The sequence below is a fragment of the Pseudopipra pipra genome, chromosome 4 (genome assembly GCF_036250125.1).
Source record: "Pseudopipra pipra isolate bDixPip1 chromosome 4, bDixPip1.hap1, whole genome shotgun sequence".
Taxonomy (NCBI): Eukaryota; Metazoa; Chordata; class Aves; order Passeriformes; family Pipridae; genus Pseudopipra; species Pseudopipra pipra.
In genome coordinates, this window is record NC_087552.1 from 22417920 (window position 1) to 22435570 (window position 17651).

The 17651-nt window shown below is 36.1% G+C and overlaps 1 protein-coding gene across 4 annotated transcripts in view; it reads left to right on the plus strand.

Moving 5' to 3' along the window:
• The window catches only part of GRID2 (glutamate ionotropic receptor delta type subunit 2), a 695953-nt gene that overhangs the window by 458109 nt on the left and 220193 nt on the right, over positions 1–17651 (plus strand). For all 4 annotated transcript variants that reach the window (XR_010430019.1, XR_010430018.1, XM_064651918.1 and 1 more), the window contains exon 5: positions 14891–14944. Coding sequence is in view for 2 of the 4 variants with exons in the window: in XM_064651918.1 (XP_064507988.1) it covers positions 14891–14944 (54 nt within the window). In the remaining 2 variants the exon portion in view is untranslated. The remainder of the gene's footprint in view (positions 1–14890; positions 14945–17651) is intronic.

The window sequence follows — 17651 nt, forward strand, 5'->3', positions numbered from 1 at the left end:
ATTTGTTCTCAAAGTAAAGGCAAAATTATAGTTGTTTCTTTAAAATGTCAAAGTATAATCATAAGAACAGTGATAACTTCTTACTAGAGAAGGTACCTCATTCGTTTCAGTTATTGCTCACTCACGTGTCAGGATGCCATTGTTAGACATCATACAAGTGCAGAACCATAGTGATAAAAATATCTTTTATTGCAATAAATATAAAAAAGATAATCTATTAGCTATTGAAACGTACATCCAGGAAGATTCACGTTTTGATAGAAATATGGTGCTGTTCTGCTTTTATCTTCTTTTGCCCAGGGGATAGTGAAATAGATGCACAATAAGCAATTTTGATGGCCTCTCTTCCATTTTAGAGACATGTTATCGTGTGCAGAGGGTCATGGATCAAAGTTAGAATCTTTTTCAGTAGAATAAATTTTCTATGGTGTTTATGAAGAAAATTTTCACTGTTGCAGGATCCTGGAAAATGCCTGGTTTGGGAAATAATTTTAGAGGTTGGATTATAACTCATGTAAAGGACATTTCCATAGGTACAGAGATACATCTGTGGTCTCTCAGAAAAGCTGACAGTGTATACAAACAGACATGGTAGATGAAACAAACAGGAATAAATTTGTGCTGCATGCATTTATGTATACATGAACTGTGGGCTATAGGACAAGGAAAATAAGATCATTCTGTTTAGTTTTCAGATAGCTGTAGTTTGTAGCCTATGGTGCAAGCATGAGACATTGCAGTAATGAAGGTTTTTAATGTTTCCAGGATGTCAGTGTAGAAAATGATCTGAACAGGAATTTCTCGTGATTCCTTAGAGCTTTTGTCTCTCTCACTGAGGTTTAATCCCTGTCTGTCTATCATTAACATTAACACAAAACTATAGAAGTCTCTTCCTTTCTCTTCTCTGAATTTCTGGTAGATTGTCAATGAAATTTTACTTTAGATTTTTTTTTTTATTATTATTTTTTTTTAATAATTCTCTTGATTCCTCTAGACAACATGCTTAGTATGCACATAAGAAGAAGTACCATAAAAAGATGTGATACAAAGGCACTGCTTATCCAAGTGGCAAGAAGTGGGATCAAATGCATCACAACATCCCTGTCTACTCTTACTGTAACAGTCAGAGAGATGGCCTCTTACTCAGGAGGGGGACAGCAACCAGGAAGGCTGAAAAAAACATAGGAGGGCAATACCCAGAAAAAGCAGTAAAATATCCAGCAAAGGCTCTGCTGGTGCAGTACTTCTCTGTCTCTGGAATCTTTTTGTCTCATCCTAGTGGTGCTTTAGTGGTGGAGATCAAACATGGCCTTGGCAGGTCAAAAAAGTATGGTGACTCCAGGCAGAGATCTGGGGCTGACAAGGACGAAAGTGTGCATTGCCACAGTAGGCAGTGCCATATATGAAGCACACAGAGGGAGTGCAATGTGTCCCTAAAAGTAGCTGTAGTAGTGCATTCAGTTGCAGTTATTTAGCAGTGTCTAAGCAGTTATGTTTGATTGCATGGGAGTGTGCAGCGATCACGTTCCCTTATTGCTCACAGGTGTGAAGTTCCTGGCTGGGGCACATGGGAAGGGTTTTTCCCCATCCCATTCCATCCCTGACTTACCTTTGGAAATGTCTCAGAAAGTCTCCTGACATTTGGCACAGCTCTACTGGGCTGTGCCAACCTGTCTCAGGTAAATTGGGATTTAATTGGACTTCAGATGGGCCATAATTATATTCTCACATTCAGAATTTTGCTTGGGTCTTCATGACAGTTATGTATTTCTTCTACTTCCTGAATAATAGTTAATAAATGACCTTCCTATATTGTGATTTTTATTTTTATGCCTTTCTTCCTTTTTAATTTATTTTCATTCTTCTAACCGGATAAGCTTTGTACTCTATATATGTGGAGGCCCACAGAGGACTTCTGATGTACTTGCTTCCAGCTGAAAATACAGCCAACTTGGTTTTCCTATCAATCAGTCTGAAGAGAATAGTGCTCTATCTTGTTGATCATTCTTGTGTAAAGCTCATGTATCACTTCAAGGATTGTCTGGATATTGGTTCTGTCAGTTTGCTTCTATCACCGTCAAAAAGCAAAGACCATGTGCCCATAATATTAATAGTCAGAACAGAAGAGATCTATCACTGTTCTGGTTCAGGTTAGTCAAAAGGGTGATTGAAAGAATGGTACAAAAATTCAGAGCTTAAAGGTAAAAAGATGTTTGACAGTACCTGTGGGAAAAAGAAATGTATTTCTAGAAAAATTATGATGTTCTGTAATGTGTCATAATTTACATCAAGGTACCTGTGTCAGTAAACTCTTATACATATGACTTATTTTCCTCACATGAGTAATTTCATCAACTGACTTTAGAGGAACTGTTACCACAAGTATGAGTCAAGTTACTGATGTTTATTGAACTAAACTAGAATAAAGGCAATTAAAAATTATGGGTTTGGCTTATTTTCCATTAAAAAAAAGTAATCTGGGTTTAGATAGAATGGTCTTCAATACTTCTTTTTACAAAAGTTAAAAAGGTCTTCATTTTTCTACATAGCTCATTTTACTAAGGCTATCGTTGCTTTTACAAAATTAAAATGCAGAACTAATTGTATTTTTAACAAAGTGCATTCTATTTTTCCTTTTCTGGAATGCCCAAATCCTCTTAAAGTTCTTCCATTCTTTTCACTTTTCTCCATGAAAGCTTTCCAATTTATTTTTAAAAGATGATAGCAAGGATCTAATTTAAGCCTCTTTGTTCAATAAGCCAAAAGAAATGGACAACTGTTCTATAATGAAAATTTGAGAAACAATTCTTAGCAACTTAATCCCTATAAATTATTAAAGGACTGTACAGAAGGCCCAAGTTACACTGTGTATGTTAAATGCTGATAATTTTGTGTTTTGTTTTTTTTTTTTTATGATTGCAACATCTGTCTCTTCTGTAGTATTTCCTCACTTTGTTTTAATAACTTGAACCAGAAGTGTTTTGGAATAGCAATACCTGATGGCTAGAAAGTTTTATCTTTTTCTGTGAATCAACACATGTTGGCCTGCTCTGCTATTCTTTCACTGATAAAGGTCTTTTCAATCTGTTAGAATCTGCCCCATACTAAAACTGAGCTGATGTTCCAGTTGTGTTTCAGGTGTGCTTGAGCCTGTAATTCTGTCATATTTGTATCCCCCCTGGGAGATAGATGCTGCATGGGCTCTTTAGACAATTGCTGTATGGAACCAGTTTTTAAACCAACATCAGAAAATGCTGAAAAAAAGTCCATATTTTCTTTCTTTATAGAGCTGAAATATAATTTAACCTGTATCAGTTTCTGCTGGGTTGTTGCACTTCTATTAGCTTAACCATTAGCAGCTAGAGGAACATGGTAAGAAAGTACTTTGTATTCCCTTGAACATTACTTTTTTAATAACCTTCAATGACATATATGAAGAATTTCAGATCAAAGGTCGGCAGACAGATTTCTGGCCAGCAGTTTGTGGTGGAAAAGATTAATCTGAACTGTGTTGCATGGTTGATGTTAGGACAGACATTGTTTATCAAAAATATGATAGTAATATTAAAAGTCTTTATTGCTTAGGTTCATGTAGTTGACTAAGTGAACTACTTTCCAAAGTAATAGCAGAATTTCCCAAAATGTAGAGATATTTTATTAGGAAAATTTAGAGCCATTATGAAGAAAAGGCTGCTGTTTTGATCCATGCCCTGACTAAGATTCAGTGAGTCCTTGTGCAGATCTTCTGGGCCTGCAATGCCTTTGGACCTTTAGTAAGAGTGATCCATTTTGTTCATCCATTTTGAAGCACAGAGGCCAAAACGGCCGATGGGCTTCGCATTTGATATTGCAATTTGGTGATCAGAATGTTTTCAATATGTTTAGAGTAGATTTTGTCTTGGTATGCATGCTTTTGAGAGGATTTTTTTCATATGGATCTTCAAGCCTGCAGCCAGTTAGAACTCTATTAAACTGCTCTTGATTCTTGAACTCCTATTACCAGGAAAAATACTTTCAACCTGCATACTTGGAGAGGAGTTGAATGCTAAGTTTATGTGCAAGTCAGAAATGGGGGCTATCTCACTTGAATCTCTGCTGCTGGTGTTCTTGACAGATATGTGAAATGACAGGAGAAGCACCACCATAAAGCTGAAGAGCAAAAAGAGCTGATGGCTTTAGTGATATTTTCTCACTTGAACAGTGACCTTCGTTAATAATGCCCTGTGATAGGAAAATGAAATACTTTCTGTTTCAGTAATGTCAATCTAATGCTTGGCAACAAACACTTTTAAGGAAGACAGTGAAGAAGAAAAAAAGAGCAGCACTGTTATATTCTGCAGTGTATGATGTTTAACATTTTCACTGATATGCAATCAGACTAAATCTTCAGTTTACTAACAGATGCAAAGGGACTTGGAACCATATTTCTATATCACTAATAAAATAAACAACATGCTGCCAGCATAATCAGGGCTGGATTTTCAAGGCACTCAACTTATATTTAAAAACCTGAGTGGAATGGGCAAGTTTTCAAAAGCACTCAGCATTCTGCAGCCCTGTTGATAAAAATCTGACTAACTTCTGTATACTGAGCAATTCAGAGAGTCTGCCCCTAACATGTTCCCTTGATATTCTTGGAAAAAGAGAGGGAAAAGGTGAACTAAGGCTTGCGTTTTCAGTTTGGATATATAAATTCAATCTATATGTTTAATAGTTCTTAAAATTCTTTCAAACCTTTCAAAACAACAGCACCCACAACTAGTATCAGAAAACAACTGACAAAAGTGGGCCAAACTGACTATTTTAAGTTTAATCAGTATTTTTAGTTTTATTAATTTGTATTGCTGCTGCCTGGGGTGGACATGAAGATTTTTTATGGCAAATGGCTGCTATTAAGAAAACCAGTGTTTTGTCTTTGGGTTTTCTGTTTGCTTGCTTTTAAGCAGTAGCAGTCTGAAAATACTTGCTCACATTACCAAATAGCCTTCTTAATCAGTCACCCTGTTCTATTACTGTTCTCCACTTCCTTCAAGTTTTTTCTCAAACCCCATATTTTTCATCCTCCTTCTGACAGTGATTTCCATCCTAATTAACTATTCCAATTTAAACTGGTGTAAAGAAGAACTAACTTCACTACAATCTGTAGAATTACTAAGGTATACAACCAAGTATGGATGATAAGGGAAAGGTTATTCAAACTACAACTGTTATTTGATTCCTTTAAAAGTTTTATTTGAATCGATTGTCCTTTTGCTGAGTGCAGTCAACCCATAGTAATGCACACTGGGAAGGAGTCTGGTGCCTCACAAGTGCATTTTTCTTCAATCTTAGCTGTTCACTGCCTTACTAAAGTGGTAACTTTGGTTAATCATGATTCTCAATTAGATATATTATGTGTATGTTTCCATATTGGCCACAAGCTTAAAAAGGAAGTATGTATGAATTTGCATATTTCCATATGAGCTACCAAAAGAGCATACACTGAAATTATGACAGATACCATTTTATCATCTGTACTTTTTTCCTGCAGCCTCCAAAGCTCTCTTCTCTAGCAGCCTAATTACCTGAAGCGTACATTAAGAATGATCCGTTGTCAAACTGGCATTCCTTTTAGTTAAAGCCTAGAGTTAATGACTATTTGAGCTTCTCATGTCACATTAATGGGTTGAAAGCTTTCTTCATGTCCATAAGGCTTGGAATAAACCAACTGCTACCTATAAAGTCTGTAAAAGGTTAAAATTAGGAATTGAACCTTTTATTCTGCTTGGAAAAATAATTTACATGTGCAGATAGTGTAAATGTAAATCTCTGAAAAAGCTTTGTTAGTCTCCAGCTTTTGCTGTTGTGTAGAGATTTGGCCTTGGTAAAGTTGGTTACAAAGAGTGAAATCAGCAAGGCAATTATTTTCCCTCTGTTGGAGGACTTGTCAACAGCCTTCAATCTAGAGTGAGTTCACTCAAAGGGTAGCTCCTGAATGTGTTTGAGTGTGGGAGATGGTGAGGTGTTTAAAACAAACACCATAGTTGGGAGAAATCTCTGACTTCAGCTCTTAAACTGTAAAGATGAGGAAATTTTGATACTTTAGCATAGATTTAGGCTTCCTGTGTTTGGTTCTTCACCTTCGAAGGTGGTGAGAACCAGTTTGATTCAAAGCCCCTGTCCAACCCCAATACTCAAGTTTTCTGCTTAGGTTTCATATTTCCAAATGGAATTCAGCTTAGACAAAAAACAAACAAACAAACAAACAAACAAACAAAAACAAAAAAAACCAAACCTAAACAAAAAAAATTTTTACAGATAAAGAGCAAGAGATCTTCAGGCATCAATTTAGTATTATCACTATGAACAAAAACTAGTTCTTGACAATATAGGCAGATACAGGCAACCACTCAACAGTAATGAATCTGAATTTCTCCATTTACATGATGGTTTGAATCACTTTGTTACTTTGAAATAAACAGTTTCTACGTGGAAGGTCCATTATTGTTCATTTAGAATACTATTATTCTGCTTTCTTGTATTCCTGTGCAGGTAGCATAAAGTGTTCTTGGTTCTGAGTTAAAGCCAAACCACAAATCTGTGGTGCTTTTGTTGTTTGTGGTTTTTGTTGATTTTTTTTGTTTTCTTTTTTTCCCAGAGTAGCTATTACAAACACTTTTCACAAGGATAATCAGAATATAAATCAAAACATAAATTTGGAAATAGGAAAACTGACCGTAAGAATAAAATAATCCTTAAAATGAAAGACACTTAAATTATTTGCAGTTATTGTTTTAAACCTAAAGTGTACAGGCTGACCTCAGAGGAGGATGCATGGGTTTAAATTCCTATAAAGTAAACACATTATTAACTTTTCTCAATGATAAAGGAAATGAATAATTTAAAATGGCTAGTTCTAACAGACGGAATGTAGTTTTGTTTTGTGTTCTCAATACTAGCTTATGGTCAATATCACTGAAGTATTAATGCTATGTTTATTTACTTTTAGTGAACATTTAACTGTTGACTTCTTTTCTTTAGCATGGGGTGATTTTTCTACTTGAACTGCCTCCATCTCTTAAAATCATCAGCCAAGAAAAATAATGTTTTCTGTGAAGCTTGATTTGTTTCATATGTAGTTAGGATGGCAAGCCAAGTCAATATAAAACTAATTAATTAGTAATAATAAATCTAAAAAAGTGGAAAACTGATAAAGTGCTTCAACTATTTATTTCTTTTTAAAAGAAAGAGATGAACAAATGAAGCTCTGTGCGCCATATCACCCATCCTTAGGAGGAGACTAGAAGACAATTTTTCCCCCTCAAAATGCTGTTGAAGCTTGCTTTCTAATGTTTTGTAAATAGATGACCAGTGACCCAGAGATTTCTCTGTCAGGTTTCACCGAATGCATTTTTTTTTTCTTTGCTTAGAAGGAACATCAGGGAAAGGAATCCCAGAAGGAGATTATTCTCCAGAAGAATAAAAATAAGTATTGCCATGTGTGTTTTGTTTTTTTTTCCTCTCTCAAGAGTGGACATAGGTAGCAATTAAAATTAGATTCCAAAAATATTGCCTACAGTGAAGAGAGATTTTTATGAGCTTTAGTTTCTGGTGTCCAACAATGAGCTTTATAAATCAGCAACTGATTTCCCTACTGAGAAGCTCAAAGGCTAAGAGCGGAGACACAGAAAGATCTTACTGTGGGGCCAGCAGGAAGAAATGGTACAGATAGCCTGAAAAAGTGGTGGTAGTTTAATGAACTAAGAGCTAGAAGAAAAAAAAAGTAAAAACAAACAAACAAGCAAACTTGAAGGATCTTCATGGACAAGTCCTGTAGTGTTTAACACAGTACAACACACTAAATAGCACAACTCCATGCTTTTACCTTTCTAAAGTTCAGATCAGTTAAGGTAGTCTTTAGTTTATCACTTAACTTTCTTAGTACTACCTGTACATTAGCTGTTAAATAATCTTCAACTTTAGCTTTCATATTTTGCTTACCAGTGCTTGAGGAATCATCTATACTACAGAAGATTTCTCTAGGTGCTCAAATTAGTCAAATCCCATCTCTTGAGTTAAAGGAAATATGAAGAAATGGCCTCTGACTTCTTCTGTTTGATTAGTTGTTGGGTTTTGGGTTGAGTTGTCTTTTTTTGGGAGGGGAGGGGAGGGGGAGCAGCTTTCTCAGGTGTGTCCTGGAAGACTGGTTTTTATCATATCTTAGTGATCAGCAAATTACTGTGTCCCTCAGAGAGAAACTTAGGTTAAGGGATATGTTCATTTGCAAAACAGCAGTGGTAACTTCAAGAGGTTGGTCTATGAAAAGACATGGGCAACAAATCTCTAGAGGTATTGGATGAAAGCATTTTATCAGTCTTCCAGTGGAAAGAGTGCAATTCAGCTTCCAAGACTACATAAATAGGACATATTGTAGACAGATCATGTTTGGAAAATGTTAACAGGGAGTTGGTGTCCCAGCTCAACTCTTGGGAAAGCTAACTTTCTAAATCACTTTCTAAATTGTTTTAATATCAGCCATTTCTAGAACTACAGATTATACAATGCCATCTGATTTTAAAGATTAAAAGCAAATGGAAAATGTGGTTTGCTCTGTGGTGGTGGTCCAGCAGAAGGAGATTCACAGTCAGTACTGCAGCTCCTGGTGGAGCAGAAAATTAACAGAAAATTTTCTGTTAATTCTCCAACTCTAGTTGGAGAAACTTTTCTTCAATATTTTGACAAATGAGTTATGTCATCTGGGTGGCTTGTTGCAGAGCAGTCCCAGCTGTAGCAAAGATAAAACTGTAGCCCAGGAGCTCTCCTCTGTATATCAAGCAGGTGATACTTGAGATGGCTTGATCTTGTAAGGATCTTTTCATACATGCAACATTACTCCTCATTAGGTAATTTCAAGGCTTGTCTGACTAGTTTCATATGTGTGGTGGTGAATTTTGAAAATGCAGAACGGTTTTTCTATGTTTCCTTTATAAAGGTTATGATGTGTATCTTGCAGTTTTGGCCCACACCTGTGGGCCCATATCTGTAAGAAAGAAGTGATGTAGAGAACTTTTGATGTCATTTTTCCATTAAATTACATGTGCTTTGTGCTAAGAAACTGTTTTTCTTTCTTGCTAACTATTGCAGATGGGAAAAGCTTGCATGCTGGCACTACTACTGCTTTATTTGCTTCAGATTGTCTTGCATTTAGGTGATTTGAAGGTTTGAGTGTGAACAATAGAAAGAGCTTTGATAAATTGTCAGGGTCTTCCAAAGAAGTTCTGGAGTTACTGCCAATGACAGATGATTTGTCCTTGCTCATCACTTGTTATCTTGACAGCATTTTTCTTCTCTCTGCAAAATCTCCCTCGGTGTGTAGCTGAAATCTTTAGAAAAAGAAAATTAGTTCCCGCTTCATCCATGTTCTTGCTCATCAGTTCAATAGCATCTGTGTTTGACTAAGTGTAGCACCTTCCCCATGAAGCATAAGTTTGATTTATTTTAATAGGGTGTTAGGAGAACTGCTGGAGTTTGACATGAACACATTTCTAAAGTTACAAAGATGTTAAGAATGATCTTTTATATCTATTGCTGTGGATTTCTGTGACTGTGTATGAATGGCTCTGCGTACTTGACAGGCTGTAGCCTTTGCTGCAGGATTTATGCAACTAATGACACAATGTTTTAAAATACTCCAGTGTGAACTCTCAGTCTGAGCAGTGGTTGAGTGAGTAAAGAGTGATTTTCTTTTTCAGTTTTTCCACAATTTCATAAGGTGTATTTTAGAACTGTCCTGCTAACTTGCTGCTTTGATTCTTAGTAATGTGATATGTCATTATAAATAATTGAATACTAATATTCTATAGATTAAAAATGCATTAAAATTAAAGATTAAATTTCTTTTAAAGATTAAAAAAATGCTGCATTCAGAAAAAGAGTTCTCTGAAGGTGTTGGTTAATAGGCTGTCCTCTACTTGTTCTCTGACATTGATTTAGTTGTCTGAGACAAGAATGTGTCAGTTGCTATGGGCATTAGACAGAAATGCAGCTCCCCAGTTCATCCTGGAGTTCTGCTTATGTATGTTCCTGGACAATGAAGGTACTCAATGGCACAGAAGAAATGGCATCTCAAAAGCACAAAATGATTTTTTTGGGAGATCTTTTCAAATTTTTCCCCTTTCAGTAAATAAAAGCAGTCTGAACTGCACAACGGTTGGTATAGAATTAATAAATTTCTGCTTCCTTTGGGTATTGGCAATCTGATTCATTGCAATTAAGAAAGTAATGTATATTTAGAAGCACAAAAGCAGCCATCTCAGCTTAGACCAAAGTGTCCTACATCCAAAGACGACTTGAATGCCTAAAGGAGCAGTAAAAGCAGGGTAGGTGTATATGTTACTGTCTCCTAATCCTCTCCCAGCTAGTGGCTATGCTTAGCTTTAGAAAGCTTTCTGCACTGACCTATAACTTTGTGTGTTTACTAACCCAGAGCTGCATTCTTGTATGATTTCACCTACAGGAAGTGTGAAATGAGAATTTGTCAAATATGTGCATGTTTTTCTTTGTTTTGGAAAGTGTCAACTCTTCATTTAATATCTGCATAGAATTTTGTGGTTCAGCCCTCATTATGAATACATGCTCTAGTTTTTCTCAGTTTTAGCTTAAGAGGTGAGCTGCATAAATAACAGGTTCACCTGCCTTCTGTCCTGTATGGAAATTTCCAATCTGTTCCTTACCTTTCAGGACAGAACAGTGCCGCTTCCTGTCACAGAGTCAGCAGAACCAGCAGATGAATCTGCAACTTGCATTGAAGCCCCTACTTCCTACATGCCCCTATTAAATTGTTTTCTTGCTTCTAATTTACAGGATTTCAGATTTTTTTTTCATTACTGCCCTTATGCTTTTGCAAGCATTATTCTCTGTACATGCATTTCTCCCTGGCACAGAACACAAGTTCATGCCAGCTCAGTCAATATGCATGCAGATATGAATTTCAACCAGAAAAAAGATCATCACTCAGATAAAAAAAATATGTGTTCTATCATTCTGAACATTAGTCGTAGAAACCTTCTTCCCAACTGCATTATATACTCTGTTGAAGCTGTGCTATATGCACTTTTAGGCTATGATCAATTTTAAGCAGACCCAGACGTGCTCTTTTTTTGTTTTTCACTTTAACCTAATTTGTTATCACCCCTTCCAAGTGAAAATGCAATGGCTTTTTAGAGTAAACAGAATGGCAAACAGTAGATAGACAAGGTCATTCTGGAACACTGTGTCATGACTGTAAAGGCCTATTGTGTGCAAGGAATGACTGCTTTACTGATGAATAATTGGATCTAGGTTGTGTTGCTGCTGGCTTAGATAGTTTTGAGTGTTTATCTGATTTAATATAGTCTTGTAAACTAGTGCTTAATAGCTGCTGACCAAGACAATCTTCTGACTGTGAGATTATGCATATGATTACTCTTAGTGTTTGAAGAAAACTTTAGGATTGAGCGACTTTTTCCTTCAAGCATCAAAACTAAAGGTTTGCGTTTATTTATTTTCTGTAAAACAGTGGATGTGCCAGTGCAATCTTCTACACTGAAAAACATAAGAAACACAATAACTGGAAAATATTGGAAGGTTATTAATGGTAATAACATTATATTGCCCTGCAATTCTTATAAACATAGTCAAAATGGGCACTGCCAACTTTAGAGGCAACTAAATGGACAGTAAAGACCATCCTGGCAGAGGAGATGCTGAGAGGGAAGGGACTAAGATGCAGCATCTTAATGCTGCTGAAATGAACAGCTCTTTTGTGAGTGATATCACTATGACTAGGATTTCATCAGCTAAGACTGAATGACCCAAGGATGAAAAGACGGCCTTGAAATCCCAGTCAAATGTTGAGTCCTGGTTCAGATGTAAATGGATATTTTTTTTATTTGATGAAATAAAAAAAAAAAAGTAGAAAAAAATAAATGTAGCAACTTTCTCAGGGCATCATCAGTCATCTTTTTGAACAACATCTATCAATACTAGAACAAGCTTTGGGTGGATGGGCTAAGGAAAACACCGAAAAGCAGCTTCTGGCAGACAGAAAGGGGAAGTAAATTTTTAAATCAGGGGCTATTGTAGCCCATCTAAACTTCGAATATATTAGTTTGAGTGTCTCTGAGTGCATTACAAGTTCATCTCAATTTGACATAAGCTTTTTGAAAATATTTTTAATATTAAGTAGATTCATGAATGCATAAATTTTAATGGATAAAACATGATCTTTCTGCTGAGGAGTTTCAGCTGTAGCTAAAAAATGGGTGCATTTCATCTTGTTATTTGAAAATTGTGATAAAGATGTCACAGGTAGCCTGAGATGTTTGAAATAATGAGAGTGACTTGTGAGAACAGTCAGCCTCTTTCAGAGACTGACTTAAGCTGTACCTAAGAAACCCAGTGACAATTAGAACCATATTCTGTTGAAAAGGCCTTGTAATTGAAATCTGAGAGCCTGGGCAAGGCAGATACTCCAAACCAAATATTTATAAGGAAACTAAATGAACCAAAACCAAAGTTTTAATGAAAGATACAGCGCATTAAAGTCTGATCAGTTGAAGCTTCAGGCACAAAGAAGTGATCTAGCCCACTTTTAGCATGTTATTAAAAATTGAACAGAAAATGTGAATTTTCATTTTGTGGATTCCTTTATTCTGAAGTTTCAATTGACTGCCATTTTGGAGCAGAGAAAGCTTAGGAGCCCTTTGTGGAACAAAATTATCATTGTAATTTCCTTAGTACCACTGGTAGACTTGACTCAAGGGTGTCACTCAGGCAGGCTGCCTTGGAGTCACAGGACCTTGTGAGACCTCATCTTGAGCAGAGTAGTTACAGCAGGGCAGACGTTCCCAGCAGGACATCCTGGAGCCAAAAGTTAGAAGGGACAAAGTTGCTAGGAATCTGACAAGAAACCAGAAAATATGTCACCCCTGCTGCCTTTTTTTCTTTTTTTTTTTTTTTATTCTGCTCACTTTTAGCCGAACTGTATGTAGATTGACTAGCAGAATGGTTTCTGCTTCAGTAAGATTTTGTTTTGTTCTGGTTTATGGAAAATTTAAATGGCACAGTTTATGTTGTAATTGGGATAAACTTTCTATGTTTTGAAACTTTATGTAAGGAGCAAATGTTCCCTTGAGAACTCTGTTACTATTCTGTCCACTTTCAACCTTTTTTGATTTCTGGGTGTATTTGTCTTCCAACTGCTTTGATATGAGAGATCTGATTAGAACAGCCATACTCCAGTTCAAGCATCCTGGCTCAGTCTGTCGTGATGCTTCCCATCACAGTTACTCACTTTCTATCCTGTTCTTTTATCTGTGCTGTGTGAACGCCTACTGTGGAGAATGCGAGAAAATGTCAAAGCAACACAACAAAATATAATGTTGTTGTTGAATAGTGAGTCTAAATTCCACATAAAGTGAGGAACCTGATTCCTACTGCTAATAATATTGAAATTTTCCAGAAGCACATTAGCAGCTATGAGTTTCATTCCCCATAATTTCTTATTAGTGCTGAGAGTTTCAAATAAGAAATCAGTTCATACACTGCTTGCTTCTCCCACTCCCCCCAGTTTCTCCAGATCAGAATTTCCAGTCTTGCTTATCATTCTGCTAAACAAGCAGTGACCCCAATTCTAACAGCTTTTGAATTAATAATGAAGGTTATCAGCATGGGGTCTTTTGCTGCTCTTAAGATTTGTGGCCAGCTAAATTGTTCTCCTTTGGACATTGCACAGTATAAATCACCATCATTCCTGGCAAGTGCTCTTTGTGTTGGTCATCATTAAAACCAAACATGACTGCTGTGCAATAGACCAAGTAATAACAGCCCAGCACTAGGACATTATAAGTCCCAAGCCTTGTTTCTGTTTTGTCTTTTTTTTCTACTGGGATTCAATACAATTTTAAGTATCCAGTAGTTTTGAATTGTGAATCAAGATGAGCATAGTGACTATACAAATAAAATGGGATTAATTTGGTTTTAAAACTATTTCCATATTAATGCTAATTCATTTTCATTTAGAAAAAGAATTTAAAGGTGTCCAGCCTTTTCCATTGTTTGTTTGTTTCTGGCCTCCCTTCTGTCAGTGATTTCTTTCCTAGCTATTGAAAGGAGAAGAAATGTATTTTTAACCTCTTCATTTCCACTGCAAAGTCGATTCAAACATGACTTGCCACAACATTTTTGTGGATTCAAGGAGGAAACAGACTGAGTGAAAGATGAGTTAGGAAGCACATGTTCCATTCAGCATAAAGGCAGATCCTGGAATAATTTTCAGCAAAGGCAAGGAAAAGGTGCATGAGAAGAGGGTGAGACACCTTCTGTGTATGAAACCTGGGCCGGGCTATCGTTCGTATTCCCTGTGACAGCCCTTTTTCTCAGGAGAACCATTTCCTTCCTGCTCTTTGCACTTATATGAACCCCAGCATTTGTGGTGTGGATTTTGTTGGTTTGGGTTTGTTTTGGTTTTTTTTGATTCATAGGCTTCCAGGGTAGGTACACACTGGAAAGGCCTTAAATACAGAAATCCAACAAGAGTTACTTGATATTCATTTTCTACCTTCCTCTCTGTTGCTTCCTCTCAACACACAGTACTAAGGCAAAAATGTTTTTGTTTGCTTTTCAGTCAGCTGAAACATATTCTCTTCTGTGATGCCGGCAATGAACTGTATTTTCCAAGTTTAATTGGCAAGTCAAACAATAACACAAATGCTTCTGCAGAATTGTGCTAAAGGTTCTCTGTCCTCAGTTCAATAGCAAAAGTCCTAGAGAGCATGTGCTTTGTTTTTTGTCTTTTGCAGAGAGCATCCTTTTAATTTTTTTCTGGCTTTCACAACAAGCTGACTGATAGCTGGTTTGTTCTCTATTTCAGGTCGTGGAGACTAATTTGGTTGCTTTTGACTGTCACTGGATCATTATAAATGAGGTAACTGTCAAGCAAACATTGTTGTGAACCATGAATCCTGTTTTCAGGCTTACTGACAATATTCATGCTGATTCTCACTTTGCCAACAGGAAGCAGTAGCTATGACAAAGTTCAAGGACTCTAAGGGAGTAGATGTTGCTTAATAAAAGTAGAATGACAAGTTCTTGGACTTTCCTCTTTTGTCTTCCCTGTTTTAAATGGAAGTCCTTGAATGAATAAATGGAAAATAAAATGAAAATCCCCTTTGCTTCTGAGTATCTTGAGATTTGATATTTGAGCTGACTGTTTTTATAGGATCTTTTAAAGGTCTTTTTTTCATATGTAATCTTTTTAGAGGACTCCTTTAATTTTGTTTATATCTTAATGATTTTTTCTTAATAATCAAAATAATAATAAAATCCCATATTTCACTGTTCTTTAAGAATTGCCCGAGAATTCCATCATGGTTGATATCCAAACCACTTGATGTTAGTGAGAGGCTTTTTGGTAGACTTCTGGATTAGGTCATATGTGAATGTTTATAAAGGGAAAAAAGAAATTTAAATTGAAAACCTGTTTTTAAACTGTGAGATAAGTTCTTCCATGAAAACTTGTCAGCTAAAATATGACAACTCAATATGTGAAATATTTTTGCATATAAAACATTGAACAATACAGTTCTTAGATTTGACAGTATTCAGTTTTTTCTTTTGTTTATTGAAATACAATTTAGGTCCAGAATAGCTGGATTTCCTGAATAAATAACTCTCCCCTAACAGGTAGATAATGCAACTCCTGAATATTCTCAGGATAAAAGATTGGTTGGAGATATTGCGTGTAAATTCCAGGTCTACTGCCTGGATTTACTGTACACTTCTGTTTTCATACTTATTTACTAAATTTTCATCAATATACTGTGCCAAACCAGTGGATTTTTGGCCAGTTTTCCCTGGAGTAAAATATGTCTCCGAAAATGCTGTGAAAACAAACCAGGTCCAGCATAAATTATTAATTTGGGCCCTGCATTGCTCCTCACCAGTATTGTGTGTGTTTTCCAGCACTGAGTGGGGCTTTGCTGGTTGAGAACCCAGCTTTGATCTACAGGCAGTCATGTGAACAACATACATGTTTTCTTTTCCATGTCAGATTAAATTAGAATTCACTTGTAGTGAGTGGAATTTTGAAATAGAGTGTTCATCCATACTCTTTAGACTTAACACATAGTATTTTAAAGAGACCATTAACTGACTATAAAACCATCCTCTGTATCAGTAGATTGGACAGCAATCGTAGGCAAAGCTCAGATTTTGGCTTGCTGTTCACATTAAAAAACAACTACTATTGGTTTTTCATTTTAAATGTTATTTACTTTCCAAAAGTTCAAAAGAAGGTGCTTGCTTTTAGCTGATTCAGCTCATTCACCCTCAAAAAGGAAAATAAAACCGAGGATCCATTCCTAGCATACATACTTTCTTTTCACTTTTTATTCAGAAACTAATGTCTCTGTGGGAAAAAATCTGCTTTCTAAGCATTGTTATTTGCACATTGCAGCAGATTAAATGGCAGAGCAATCAAAGTGGTTACCACTCAACTGCCTTCTCCACTCCAAACTCTTTCTCCGGGCTGCAGTCCCAACAGCTAAGAGAGATGAATAATATATGCAGAGGAATGTACATCATCTCTTCTTAGTTTTATAGTCTTGTATGTGAAATAGGCAAAAGCCATGATTAAGTTAATTCTGACAAACTGTACTGTAAACCATAGCCATTGAAATCTCTGTATCTCATTCAGTTGTTCATGTTTTTGGTTTTAGAGAAAATGAATATGTTTAGTGCTATCTCAGCTTAATCTGCTTCTGGACCTAAATACATATTCCCACTTAAGTAACTTTCAAACTTTATTTAAAAGTGCTAATAATCTCAATATTTTGCAGACACAGACATTAGCAATAAATAAGATAGGTAGGTAATAATATAGAAGGACTTCTGTTTTGCCCAATTTTTCCTTACCACTATGTTCAAATTGCAGCAGAAATGTACATATTTCCTGAATGATGACTGTTGTGTAACATTACTTGCTTATTGCAACATTTTGCCAGATCAGTAACAACATTGCAATGCCTCTATTTGGCAGTGCAAGATTTGGAAATACATGATTTGTGGGGCCTTTACTCTGTGGAATGTGAAACAGCCATCTTTATATCCAAGTCCATTTGAGGTGGTTGTCCATTTCCTGTTGATGACCACAATACTTCCATATGACTGTGAAATGATCTTGGAGCTCTGTCTATTTTGTTGCTTATATGAATCTTTTGTGGCAACTTAGACGTGTTCGAGTGCCTGCATTGGCTAAATCAGACTGTCAACTAAGTAACTGTAGCACTGCCTCTCTGGCCTCCTAATTTGAAATTCTAAAATGATTTATTACAGTGAAAATGCATTGTTTTGCAAAATTCTACATATGAATGAAATAATTCCTTGCATTGAGATACCAAAATAAGCTGGAATTGTTTTTCCTTTTCCATCACTGTGCCAAGGGAATACAACGTACTTACCGACTATAGTAATACAAAAGAAAATACCACCTTCAGTTTTGTGATCAGGAATCTGCTTAGGCTTTGTGAGGTAACATCTGTTATTTTAATTGCTCACTCTTAATGCTATAATGCCTGCAAAGAGTTCCTTAAATTTTATTGTCCCATTAGTTGCTACTTTATGTAATACAGCAA